A 13,737-nucleotide genomic window follows, 5' to 3' on the forward strand; every position below is an offset into this window, starting at 1 on the left:
ATGGGAGGGGAGTTTCTGCTAGGAGTAGGAAAGGTTCAGCGCAAAAACGCTTCTTTAGAGAAGCTGCTTCTCCTCCATGGAGAGGAGGAACAGGCAGGGGAGAGGAGCTCGAGCGTTGGCATAAATCCCTGGAGATGGTAACAGCTCAGCTCCAACAGGCTCCACCAGTGCAGGAATTACAGTACAGTGATTATTTTCGTCTAGAAGTCAGAATTTTTAATGGTTTTTTTTTAATTAACCGTGATGCCAGCCCTTCCTTGCAGCTGCTGACCCAGTCCCGCAGGCTGTTCCAGCCGCAGGTGAGCTCCACAAGTTCTAGATGCGGCTGGTAAAGGGCTCAGGCACCATCAGTGCTTCTCAGGGCAAGAATATCCGCTACCTACGGTTCACAAGTGAAGTTCCACAACACAGAGTTCCAACAAAGCAAACTACAAACAAGCAGAGAGCTGTGGTGCTGTAACAGCTGGAGGTTCAGAAATTTTATCAGCTCTGACAACGCACAATTCCCAAATCCCTGTTTGCTGTAAGCGGCGCTGGCAGAGTGTTAGCAGCAGTTTGCTGACGCTGTGGCCTCACGCAGGACTCCTCGCAGCAGGCTCCAGCCCAGCCTAAAGCAGCTGTGAAAGACCTTCATGTCCTCCTCCCTGGGCTTCCCAGGGCCGATCTGCACACACTAACACGTGAGACCAGTTTCTTGGTGGTGCAGCCCCAGGTTACAGCTCTGGTGCCTCTGGAGAGGGAACCTGAACAAGGAAACCCTTGGGCAGCTGCCCCCTTACAGCCAAGCTCCCGCCCCTGCACGCTCTCCACGCGCTGGTCAGTCTCAGGGAGCGAGGGTTGAGGTCTTCCCTTTCTCCATTGGGTTCTTTCTTTGCCTCCTGGCTGGCTGTTTCATCTTGGAGGGTTGCAGCTGGTTGTAGCCTCCTCCTGGTTTGAACCTGCTCTGAGCCTTCGTGGCTGGGTGGAGCTCGATGAAATTCTATTAAGTTCGTCTTCTCGAGATGGAACCTTCATAGCTTGTGCCCGAGGGCTTCACAAGTGCCGCTGCTGATGCTGAGCAAGGGCTGGGTCACGCCGCAGTTCTGCCATTCATTCTTACAGCTAAATGAATTAAGTAAGCAGCTGGACTGATGAGATTCCAGACTAAACAATTAATACTCTCTAGCAGCAGCATTCCCTCCGCTAGTCCCGGTGTGCCTCCGTGCTTCCTGCACAACATCCCAACAGGCACAGCCCCTCCTCTCGCTGACGGTGACCCTCACATAAGCCAAGGCAGACAAATCACAGGATGCTTTGGGTTGGAAGGGACCTTTACAGCTCCTCCAGTCCATCCCCCAAACACCAAACTCAGATCCAACTTTGGCTTAAGCACGGGCTGCATCTCCGCTTGCATTAAATACATTTATTGCAAACATCTTTACACAAAAATAGGTTCTCTCTAGGCCATTCACATGCAACGTAAGGGCAGGAAGCGACTACCAACACCAACACAGAGCTTTAACCTATACAAGTTAACGTTTGCCGCACTCGGTATGATCATTACATCTTCTCCGAGCCGCTCAGCCGCGAGGGCTCAGGAGCCCGAGGTGTTGTTGCTTCCAAACCGCTGGTTGACGCTGTGCAGCAAGTGCTTGGGGAGGCAATTCCAGGAACTGGCCAGCATCTCCTTGAAGCAGATGACGGCTTCGAGGCAGAGCCTTGGGAGAGGGAAACAGGGCAGGGTTAGCACCGCCAGCTCAGCTCAGCGTTACAGCTCACTGAGGGCTTGTTCTCGGTGCCAGATGTGCTCCTCAAAGGGACCTTGCTCTGCGCTCTCAGCCCTGGCTGCTGCTCTTTTGGCATTTTTTAGGGGAAGAAGTGTTTCCAAGCACTCCAGGAACACAGAATCTGTCTGGCAGTGGCCCTGCGCTACCTGTCTGAGGTGGAGACGCGACAGTTTAATGCCGAAGCCGTGCTTTCTTACCTTACCAGAGATCTTGGTTGCAGGGAGAACACCAGGATTTCATTGCTGTGAGCCTGGGGTGGGGAAGAGAGAGGGAAGAGCTTTGGTTATGTGGATTCCCATCACTGCAGCAGGAGCCAAGCCAGCTGAGGTGCTCACAGACACCCTGGGAAGAACAGCAAACAGCCCAGCTCCGGGGCTGGAGGGAGGCTGAGGCAGGGGTTCCGAGGCTCCAGGGATCCACATACGAGGGACTTGGGACACGGGGCCTCTTCTCAGGCTCAGCAGTCAATGTCTGTTTATCTAAACAGCTACGGCTGCTCCTTGAGTGCCTGTAAACATGTTCTCTGCCCGAGCTGAGCTGCCGTGTTGCACCACTCCTGTTTGCCACTTGGCCTCTTGCACCGGACGGTGCTGGCACGCTCGTTCCCCGTCTCCCTTCCCAGCCAGCAGGTGGTTTTGCAGACTCTGGACGCCCCTGGCCTGGTTTAGAGCCCTGCTCTGCTCAGCCAGGGCTCCCCAGGCCTCGCTGTATCCTGAAAACACCCCCCCAAGAAGCCCAGGCTGGGAGAGAACTGGCTCCAAGAGAAACGTGTGCGAGGGACAGCGAGTCACGGTTTGTTTGAATAATGAACGATGACCTGGTTTGCAGAACAGCAGCACAAAAACTCCAAGCTCTGGCTCTGCACCTTGGTCAGCCCTCACGAGATCATGCGGCTGACTACAAGCACTGTGCTCGCTTAAGGACATTTTCAAAGTCTTGCAGTTAAGTTCCTGCCCTTGATAATCTCTGTAAGCAGGAACTCCCTTTATCCCACCTCATATGAGCTGTGAACTCTGAAGACAGGGAATCTTTTATTAGATGAATGCAAAGTAAAAAGTGCAACATGGCTCCTCCCTATTCTGTCATCTCAAAGCAGACCCAGAACACAAGTCTAATACGAATGCTACCAACAACCATTGATAACAAAACATTTTCCCATTAAGATAGATCCCTTTTTCAAGTTATCTTTTCTTTACATTTGCTATTTATTTCCCACCAACTCTATTAATAAAAACCAGAGATAATTTTCACCCTTTACTATCCTTTTTAGCGGAGCCTGAATTTACTGATTCATCAGTGTATACTACTCTTTAATAAGCCAAGGTCAATCCAATTTCCTCCTCCTAGTGTTCTCACTTTTTTCGTGTTCTCGCTTAAGTGGGAAGAGACCACGGCTCCTACAGGAAGGGCCAGGTCACACGGGGAGGGAAAGCTCCAAATAAACTTACAGCTTTAGAATGGGCAAGCAGGTTGTTGGCGCAGCCCCCGAAGACGATCACCTCTCCCTCCTCGCTGGCACAAGCCGTGTGCCACAACCTGGAAACAGAGGTCAGCGCTGCATCAAACCGAAAGCCACCCACCCAATCATGGATGTTTAGGGTTTGTATTCAAGTTCACATGCAACAGTTGGCCCCCCTTCCACCTGCGCTGCTGCTGTGGCTGATTCAACAGCAGGTTATGTGCAGAGAGACAAAAACAGTCAGCAAAGCCTGGGCTGCACAAGGTGTCCTGGTTAGAGCGGAGCTGAGCGCTGAGGGGCTCAAAACACACTGCCTGCCAGCGTGGACACACGTGAAAACCACAGTTCATAGAATCACCAGGTTGGAAAAGACCCATTGGATCATCCAGTCTAACCATTCCCATCAACCACTAAACCATGTCCCTCAGCACCTCATCCACCCGTGCCTTAAACACCTCCAGGGAAGGTGACTCAACCACCTCCCTGGGCAGCCTCTGCCAGTGCCCAATGACCCTTTCTGTGAAAAATTTTTTCCTAATGTCCAGCATGAACCTCCCCTGGTGGAGCTTGAGGCCATTCCCTCTCGTCCTGTCCCCTGTCACCTGGGAGAAGAGGCCAGCTCCCTCCTCTCCACAACCTCCTTTCAGGTAGTTGTAGAGAGCAATGAGGTCTCCCCTCAGCCTCCTCTTCTCCAGGCTAAACACCCCCAGCTCTCTCAGCCGTTCCTCATAAGGCCTGTTCTCCAGCCCCCTCACCAGCTTTGTTGCTCTTCTCTGGACTCGCTCCAGAGCCTCAACATCCTTCTTGTGGTGAGGGGCCCAGAACTGAACACAGGATTCGAGGAGCGGTCTGACCAGTGCCAAGTACAGAGGGAGAATAACCTCCCTGGCCCTGCTGGTCACGCCGTTTCTGATCCAAGCCAAGATGCCATTGGCCTTCTTGGCCACCTGGGCCACTGCTGGCTCATGTTCAACCAACACCCCCAGGTCCCTCTCCTCCAGGCAGCTTTCCAGCCAGACTTCTCCTGGTCTGTAGCTGCACAGAGTTGTTGTGCCCCAAGTGCAGGACCCGGCACTTGGTCATCTCTGGGCACAGCTGTCACCATCCGCTGCCACAGACATTATTGTCATGTCCCACTTGAGTCAGGAGACTGAACAAACACTGTCAGTGAGATTTTATATTGTTCTCCTAGGACGTGGGGAAACAACCCATCTCACACGTGTGTTCAGCAACACCACGGCCCTGAAGTGCAGCTCCAAAGGGGTTAAAGTGGGTGGGGGAAGCACCTCAGCCTTGTCACTGCCCCAGAAATACAGGCTCCTCTTCACCCCCACCAGCAGCAAGGACAAAGGGGGAGACTGGGAAGCATTGCTGCTTTAACCCATTTTTAACCTTATTTAACAGTGGGGAGGCCCTGGCCCAGGTTGTCCAAGGAAGCTATGGCTGCCCCATCCCTTGAGGTGTTCAAGGCCAGGCTGGATGGGGCTGGGAGCCCCTGATCCAGTGGGAGGTGTCCCTGCCCGTGGCAGGGGTGGAACTGGGTGGGCTTTGAGGTCCCTTCCAACCCAAACCATTCCATGATTCTATGACTCTATAACTTGCAGCAAAACATCACCCCAACCACGATGGATCATGAGAATTCAGTGGACACGAGTGTTTTCAATGCCTTAGACATGCCTCACACTCGGTTTGATGCTTTTAAATTGCAGGTCATTACCTCTAATTGACTCATCAATAAGACAAAAATACCCTGGGTGTGTGCAGGGTTACCCAGCGGCCAGGACGCTCCAAACAGGGACAGCTGCCTCCGTCCAGTTTGCTGGCAGAGCAAGGATACGCAGGTTGCAGTTCGCTCCTGCACTGGCAGTCGCAGCCAGGACAGACAACCTTACATCCCCTGTCTCCTGCTTTTACACCAACACGGAGCTATCCCTGACCTCCAGCCCCACTCCTACCCATTCCATGCTCCGGAGCCAGAAGCAAGTGTTAGCATTGTGTTGTTAAGGAAAAGGAACGCCGTAGAGGAATGGGTGTCTCTCCAACAGCCAGCCTGAAAAGCTTCCTCTTGTGTACAGGTTTCCAGGGAAGCATCTACCATACCTTGGTTTTTCAGTGTAGTTATGCTCAAAAGGTATCCACTCATTCTTGCTGATGCAATAAATCCAAGCATCACCTGGAAACAAGCAAAATCCCAAAGACAAGCAGGATTCTGTTAGTGCTTCCATGTTTGGCTGCAACAAACATAGGCCAATATAACACAATCTGGTTTTGTTCTTGAATAAATCCAGTGTTTTAGGGAAAATCTTATGTAACACTGGTCTGTCTCTTTGAAAATGGGTGTTTAATTAACAGTGGTTTATGAAGCAAAGTCTGAACCGCAAAGCTCTTACTAATTGTGATTTGCATTAGATACGTGTTTAGAGTGTCAATTCCTGTAGAGGATAGTGTCTTAACACACCTGGGGGCTCCTGCTCTGTGAAATTGCCTGTTAGGTGCTGGCCCAGGTTGCCCAGAGCAGTGGTGGCTGCCCCATCCCTGGAGGTGTTCAAGGCCAGGTTGGATGGGGCTTGGAGCAACCTGATCCAGTGGGAGGTGTCCCTGCCCAAGGCAGGGGGTGGAACTGGATGGGCTTTAAGGTCCCTTCCAACCCAAACCATTCCATATGGAGTGGGATGACAAGTTAGGGAAGGAATTTTGCAAGAATTGAAGGTGACAAAGTAATAATTCAAGCTTCTGCACTCAGCTGTTCAAAAACATAAAGACAAGGACAATGCAAAATCCTTTTGGAAGGACTTACTTAATGGCTGCTTGCCCGTGGTGAAGCCTCCAAACAGAAAGAGATGATCTGAGGAGATCGGTGTTAAGGAATGCCACGACCGGCCCACCGGGCAGAGGCCCTGCACGATTCTGCAGGTCAATAAAAGCACCATAAATCACACAGGTACTATGAACAGGTTGCCCAGAGCAGTGGTGGCTGCCCCATCCCTGGAGGTGTTCAAGGCCAGGTTGGATGGGCCTCTGAGCCGCCTGATCCAGTGGGAGGTGTCTCTGCCCATGGCAGGAGGTGGAACTGGATGGGCTCTAAGGTCCCTTCCAACCCAAACCATTCTGTGATTCTCTACTATGATAAAACACTGCTGGTCTTTTCTGCTCTGATTATTTTTCAGCTATCTGAAGGATGCAGCATTGCACTGCACGCAGCTCACGACCCAACAGCAAGCGTCGTTTCTTTAGACAGTGAAAGAATTTCACCGGTACCAACAGTTAACAACGCCCGACAGCAAGAGTTGGCAGCGGATGAAGATCAGCTCTACTTGAGCGTAGTTGACTGCTGGAGTTCCGCACGCTTCACTAGCACGATTAGAAGTGAATTAAAACGGCAACTTCACACCGCTTTACAAACAAAAGAACTCCAGTTTTAGTACCTACATTTCACTCCACTCCCACGTATCGAGATTCAGGTAGTAGAGATCGTTCATTCTGGACTCCTGCAATAAAGCAGAGCGTGGCTGGAATACCCGGGTTGGGGTTCAGTAACGCAGCGTTAGGCTGGGCAGGGGCTTACTCTGTATCTGCCACCAAACACGTAGCCTCTGTTCCCAACGGTGGCACAGGCGTGAGCCGCTCGCGGTGACGGAGTTTTACCCTGGGAAGAGAAACGGTGAAATAAGAACTTTGTTTATTTGATAGATTAACAAAAGAAAACACCACCAGAATCCTGCAGTAGCTGAAGAGAAGAGCAGCTGGGCTGAAGATGCCCGTCGTCCACGCAGCCACCAAAAGCACCCTGGGAGGGAGACCTCACCTGGCTGTGGCTCTCCAGGCAAGCAAGGTCTCCCAGTGCCACAAATCAGCCACCCAGGGAGATGAAAGAATCATGGAATGGTTTGGGTTGGAAGGGACCTCAAAGCCCAGCCAGTTCCAACCCCCCACCATGGGCAGGGACACCTCCCACTGGATCAGGTTGCTTCAAGCCCCATCCAACCCGGCCTTGAACACCTCCAGGGATGGGGCAGCCACCGCTGCTCTGGGCAACCTGGGCCAGGGCCTCCACACCCTCACAGCAAAACATTTCTCATCTCAGTCTCCTCTCTTTCAGCTGAAAACCTGTTCTCCTCATCCTATCCCTGCAGTCCCTGATCAAGAGTCCCTCTCCAGCTTTCTTGGAGCCCCTTTCAGTGACCAGCCTGGCGCTCTGAGCACCTGCACCAAAAGCCACCGCTGTGAGGACAACCCCCACCAAGGATACGCAAGGGCTTTTTATCAGCACCATCCTCTGTCCTGCCACAAATCAAAGCAGTGAGCTCAGGCCTGGCAGAGCCACGCTTTCTTTCAGAGGATGCTGCAAGAGATATGGCACACAAGGCAAGTATTTCCTAAGAGCTATAACCTAATTAACTGATGTAAGACTATTAATTACCGTAGTTATAGGCTGGCTCCAAGTAAACGTTTCAGTGTCCAGAACATGCACGTGGTCGTTCCACCCTCTCGGAAGACCTGAATTCTTTAAACACATGAAATAAGCAGCAAATGTTAATAAGCATTAATCAAATATTGAAGCTTAAACAGAAATTACCACAAGGTTTCCTTACCCAAAAAGAGGTTTCATCAAATTCAAAAGTTCCCCGTTGTTCCCCTTCAGGAAAATAGCCATAGCCTCCAAAAAATATTAGCCTGAAAGAAAATATGCAACGAGATCGATTAGAAATGTTATCACATCAGTCACTATAAATTAAAGTTCTGTCAGGGTTGTGCTCAAACAGAAGACTGGAAAACCAGGGAAGCTCCTTTGGCTTCATTAGTTGCGATATGTCAACAATGCACTTTTTCCAGGTGTGGGGCCCTGTTTCTTGCCTAACTGACCCTACCACCCACATTAAATCCCTCTGTGGCTGCTTCCTAGGCCCTCAGGCTTGAAACTTTGCTCCAGTTCCAAAAGTTTTAAGGCACCAAGCCTGCTGCCTGGTGGCTGCGCTGCAGCCTGGGCTACCAGGGCTCCCCCCCAGCAGCTGTGGGGGTTCATTCCCACAGATTCTTCACTCCGTCCCTTCCAAGCCCTCTGCCGGTTTTCCCCAGAGCAAAACGTACAGGGACACTTCTCCTGCAAGGAACAAAGGGAAAGCATCACAGCTTGGCTGGGCAGGGCAGGAGGAGACCAAGGGATGCTACATGCAGCGGTCAAACCCTCTACCAGCGAAGCGGCCTGGGAAGCTTTGAGTTTTGGGGCAGGAAGATGTTTTCCTCTATACTTGCTGCGTTTTGTTTCAAAGCCTGAAGAGCAGCCACCATAAGCAGTCACTCATCTGGCTTTACTGTTGGGTTTTAGATACAATGGTAGGGTTTTAGCACAGATTAAATAAAACTAATGGCATGGCCAGAAATCCCTATCGAATTATGGAGCAGCAGAAAACAACCTACATCACCAAACCAAACACCCACAGCCCGATTCTCGCACAGATCTACATCTCCTTGAACCTGACCTTGAACACCTCCAGGGATGGAGCAGCCACCACTTCTCTGGGCGACCTGGGCCAGGGCCTCCCAACCCTCAGCGTGAAGAATTTCTTCCTAATGTCTAATCTAAATCCTCCCCCTTCCAATTTAAAGCTATTCCCCCTCATCCTATCACTCCAGACCCTTGGAAAAAGCCCCTCCCCACCTTTGTCCCCGGAGCCTTACTTGTTTTTGTAAACCCAGACGCCGAGTTTGTCCTTTGACGAAGGGGGCACCCCCTGACACTCCACCCTGACCCACTGCAGCACCTTGTCCGTGGATCTGGAGTTTAACATGTAGAACTGCAAATAAAATAAAACCAGGCTTTTTTTACCCACACAGTCGGCTTCACACTTAAAGTCTGATGCTAAAATATTAACTGTTCATTAGCATGTTTTGGTACAGAAATACTTAACAAGTTCTTTTCTTAGCCGCACACAGCACAACAAAATATGGACCCAAAGTTCACAGAATCATAGAATGGTTTGGGTTGGAAAAGACCTTACAGATCATCTAATTCCACCCCCCAGCCATGGGCAGGGACACCTCCCACTGGATCCAGTTGCTCAAGGCCGCATCCAACCTGGCCTTCAACACCTCCAGGGATGGGTCAGCCACCACTTCTTATCTCAATCCTTGTCTTGATGCAGACTCAGCCCCAAACAGGTTTTTACTAAAGTAACAGAATGGTGGACATTAAGTTTTACCATCCCAAAGCCAAAATTGGATGCAGTGAAGCTGCGTGCAAGGTAGCCACTATCTTACAATTAAAAAATCTGGTTTAAAAAATAAATTAAACTGTGCTTTTTACAGTACTACCCACCCCTCCTCTGCATGTTACATTGTTTTACAGGGAGAGAAAGAGCAGACACACACATATAAACTGAATTTTAGTGATACCACAACAGGAAGGAAACAGGGCACATTTTACAGGTACAATTTGTTTCTGACTGTTTGCAAGCACTGCATCAAGGTACTTTCAGTTTATACTGAAGAGCAAGGCCAAAACTGTTTAATTTGAACCGCACTTCCAGGACATCAGAGAAGGATAACACCTCAAACAGCTCCAGCACCGTTACAAATCATCTCCTGATGTTATTTCAGTGAATACTGGGAATTCCCACCTTTCTGAAGTAGCAAACTCAGAGGCACCAGTGCAATATAAATTATGAGGTGAGTTGCACAAGGACAACTGCACCCAGAATAAATAAAAGGGCACAGTGTTCCTGTGAAGCGCTGTGAAGCTACTGGAGCAAAGCCACCGCGTGAAGTGGTGCAGAGCTGGGAGCTGACTGGTTTCACCGTCAGGTTACCTGGCCTGGTGTAGAGGAACGAAGACACTTGAGCTGGTAAAACTCAGGCTGCTCATCAGAGAATCATTTCCACCCCTGCCATGGGCAGGGACACCTCCCACTGGATCAGGTTGCTCCAAGCCCCATCCAACCTGGCCCTGAACACCTCCAGGGATGGGGCAGCCACAGCTTCCCTTGGCAACCTGGGCCAGGGGCTCCCCACCCTCACAGGAAAACATTTCTTCCCAAGATCTCATCTCAATCTCCTCTCTTTCAGCTGAAAACCATTCCTCGTCATCCCATCCCCGCACTCCCTGATGTAGAGCCCCTCCTCAGCTTTCCTGGAGCCCCTTTCAGTCCTGGAAGCTGCTCTAAGGTCTCCCCACAGCCTTTTCTTCTCCAGGCTGAGCAATCCCAACTCTCTCAGCCCGTCCTTGTATGGGAGGTGCTCCAGCCATTGGATCATCTTCATCCCCTCATCTCCTCCATCCCCCCTCACATCCAGCATCATAGAATTATTTGGGTTGGAAGGGATCTTAAAACCCATCCAGTTCCACCCCCCTGCCACGGGCAGGGACATCTCCCACTGATCAGGGCTCCAAGCCCCATCCAACCTGGCTTTGAACACCTCCAGGGATGGGGCAGCCACCTCTGCTCTGGAAAAACATCCAAGCAGCAAGCACTGTATCTCATTAGACAAAACTTTCCTTAGGCGAACACAAAAAGAACAGGGCTTCAGTCAGTTCTCATCTGGGGAAGTTGCCGCTGGGGTGGGGAATCTGGTATCTGCTTCCAAGAAATGGACACAGAGCCAGCAGATGAAAACGTTCTGCTGCAGGAGCCACAGAGGACACGGTGACCGGACACACACCCAGCACTTCTGGTTTTACCATTTAAGCTCCAAACTGAGGTCCAACCTCAACAGCCATTTGGAAGAAAACACTTCCTTGACTCGTTAGGACTATGGACCTCTTGATTTGGATGGATTTTAATTAACTGAAAAGGCCCCTTCTGGTTTATAAACAAAAGGAATAGAAGATAATGAGAAGAAACTCATCTGTGAGGAGGAACGTGCCTTCCAATGACTCACCTTGTTGGTGTTGCCACGCGCGTGGTGCCCTCCGAACAGGTACACGACTCTGTCCACACACACTGCGCAGCTCCCAGACATGGAGGGCGGAACATCTCCCTCGGTCTTACTCTTCTTCCTGGAGGCACAGGTTAAAACACTTTATCTGATAAAACCCAACAATAGCGATTTTATCTGAAGAGGAGTTTTACAGTGCCAGTGTGTTTTTAATGACAAGAGCTCATTGTGGGCTGTTGAGTTGCGAGTTCTTCACGCCCTTGAGTTCTTCACGCGCTTGCGGGTTTAACAATTTACAACACTGACCTGGTGCAAGGGAGGGAATTTCCTGGTTTAATTGTGACCTGGTTTGTGGGGGAGGAATCCTGTCTGCCCAGTTCAGGATTTTGGCATCTCTTTCCAAAGCACAGAAAGATCCTCAGGCAAAGAGGATGTGCCCATCTAAACTGAAGGTTTCTGGTTCCATCCTGGGGTTTTAATGTTTGTAAACATGCCAGCCACAACGAGGAGCTTCTGTCCAGTGCCCAGGGCTCTCCCTAACCACAATGGGGACTGGAGGCACTGCTGAAACTGCACTTTATGTGGAGGGGCCCTCGCTACTAAGCCAGAGCACTGGATTCCTTCCTTTCACACTGCAAGGCAAGTGGGTTTGACCCAGCTGCTGGGCTCAGGACGGTCTAAGAAGACACAGTAGTTGTGCATCAACATTGAAAAACCACTTCTTAAAAGGACAACAAATAAAAAACTCCATATGGGATCCCTTACCAAGGCACCACTGCAGTCCAAAGTGGTACGAACACAACTTTCAGGTGCTCTGTCTTATTCCAGGCATCCCAAACCACTTCACATCCTCCTGTTCAAGCTGCCTGTCTGAGCTGCCTCTCTTGCTTCACCCAGTCAAAATATATTTGCCGTTTCCACAGTGAAAACCCCAACATTCTCTAAGGATTTTACATGCTTACACAACAGTTGGATAGGCAGAAACAAGGAGATCTCAGAATTCTTTCTCTGTTCCCAGGCCCTGAGCGTGCTTTCTATACCAGTTTAAGAATTTATCCTTCCCCCCACCCTCAACCCAATAATTAAGTTAATTATTTACTGTACCATCTTCCAGTTTCCATGTTGTAGATCCATATTTCATCTCTAGGCAGATAGAAGTCATAAAATCCCCTCACCTGGGCGTTCTGCAGAATAGGTCAGAGAAGAAAAAGCACCATGGGAAGGATGCTTGGCATGTGGAATTACAAGCTGCTGTGACTGTATACACCCCTCAGAGACCTGATCCCGGAACAGAAAGCAGCAGGAGTGGTGCTGGCTGCACTCCTCCACCTCTCCCTGCACCGCTGCCCTTGGAGAGCGGGCATCAGCCTATCCAAGATTCTGGTGACCAGAGACGCACCCAGCTGAGCCAGAGACCAGGACAAAATAGGAGTTAAACCTCCTTTTTGTAGCCCAAACAGGATATCTAGTGTGCATAAATGAGCTAGAATTCCCTTTTTAGGGAGTTTTGAGCAACCTGACCCAATGGGAGGTGCCCCTGCCCATGACAGGGGGATTGGAGCTGGATGGGCATTAAAACGTGACACCAACAGAGCTTTGTCTTGATTTATGTCCCAAGTTCATGGACGACTCCTCTTAATTCTTGCCAAAACTGCACAATGACTTGGTTCTCCCTGCAGCCACGCACAGCCTGGGGTGACAACTAACTGGCCCATGATAATTAACACACAATACAAGTTGTGCTGATAATGCTGTCAGTAAAAGGAGCGCTTTGCATGGTGTGCGGTTCAAATCAGCGCTTCCCTTCTCTCCCATGGACACGGGAGTTGATGGAGGCAAACACCACACCGCATCCCACAAAACTTCTCCGTTTGCTGAGATCTGCATTCAACACTCCCCATTTATTTAAAAGCTCTTAAATGTCATCCTCTAATTTGATAACCAGGGCTTTTCTTTTCCAGAAGAGAGATAACTTAACGAAGTCACTCCCAAATTAATGAGATGTAATTACCAGCAGCATGGGTGGCAGGAGCCTTACTTCACAAGAGAGCCGCGTACCTTATAGCCTCCCCAGACGTACATGCAGCGCCCATCAGTGACGGCCACGTGCCCGCTGCGCTCCGCAGGGCTGTCGTTCTCCAGCTGCTCAAAGCCATCCTCGGCTGGGGCCGGGAGCTCTTCATCTGCCTGCAGGTCTTCATTATCATCGGCCATTTCGATGTAGGGCTGCCTGCACAGAACAGCACACAGAGCGGGGGTCTAGAAGCCACCGGGGGCAAAGAAAGGAGAAACTACACCTTCGTGCTTCTTTCTGAAGTGGAAGGAGTTATTATCATAGAATCACAGAATAACCAGGTTGGAAGAGACCCACCGGATCATCGAGTCCGACCATTCCTATCAAACACTAACCCATGTCCCTTAGCATCTCGTCCACCCGTCCCTTAAACACCTCCAGGGAAGGTGACTCAACCCCCTCCCTGGGCAGCCTGTTCCAGTGCCCAGTGACCCTTTCTGTGAAGAATTTTTTCCTAATGTCAAGCCTAAACCTCCCCTGATGGAGCTTGAGGCCATTCCCTCTCGTCCTGTCCCCTGTCACTTGGGAGAAGAGCCCAGCTCCCTCCTCTCCACAACCTCCTTTCA

General features: G+C 50.5%; 1 protein-coding gene across 1 annotated transcript; it reads right to left on the reverse strand.

The window, feature by feature from the left end:
* Positions 1-1,382: 1,382 nt before the first annotated feature.
* KLHDC2 (kelch domain containing 2) lies at positions 1,383-13,402 on the reverse strand. Its single transcript, XM_069856888.1, has 13 exons — positions 13,156-13,402; positions 12,202-12,281; positions 11,101-11,218; positions 8,905-9,020; positions 7,818-7,899; positions 7,646-7,729; positions 6,791-6,871; positions 6,655-6,713; positions 6,023-6,132; positions 5,326-5,398; positions 3,215-3,302; positions 1,964-2,016; positions 1,383-1,697 (listed from the first exon to the last, which is right to left on the reverse strand). Exons 1-13 carry the CDS (start codon positions 13,309-13,311, stop codon positions 1,574-1,576), a joined length of 1,224 nt encoding a protein of 407 aa, XP_069712989.1. The 5' UTR covers positions 13,312-13,402; the 3' UTR covers positions 1,383-1,573.
* Between the last annotated feature and the right edge of the window lie 335 nt (positions 13,403-13,737).

Source organism: Phaenicophaeus curvirostris, chromosome 5 (assembly GCF_032191515.1).
Source record: "Phaenicophaeus curvirostris isolate KB17595 chromosome 5, BPBGC_Pcur_1.0, whole genome shotgun sequence".
Lineage (NCBI taxonomy): Eukaryota > Metazoa > Chordata > Aves > Cuculiformes > Cuculidae > Phaenicophaeus > Phaenicophaeus curvirostris.

Coding starts and splice junctions, on each gene's coding strand:
- KLHDC2 (XM_069856888.1), bottom strand. CDS start 13,311: ATGGCCGATGATAATGAAGACCTGCAGGCAGATGAAGAGCTCCCGGCC. Junction 7,730..7,817: donor TTGATGAAACCTCTTTTTGG/GTAAGGAAACCT, acceptor ATGTGTTTAAAG/AATTCAGGTCTTCCGAGAGG. Junction 6,872..7,645: donor GGAGCCAGCCTATAACTACG/GTAATTAATAGT, acceptor TTCTCTTCCCAG/GGTAAAACTCCGTCACCGCG.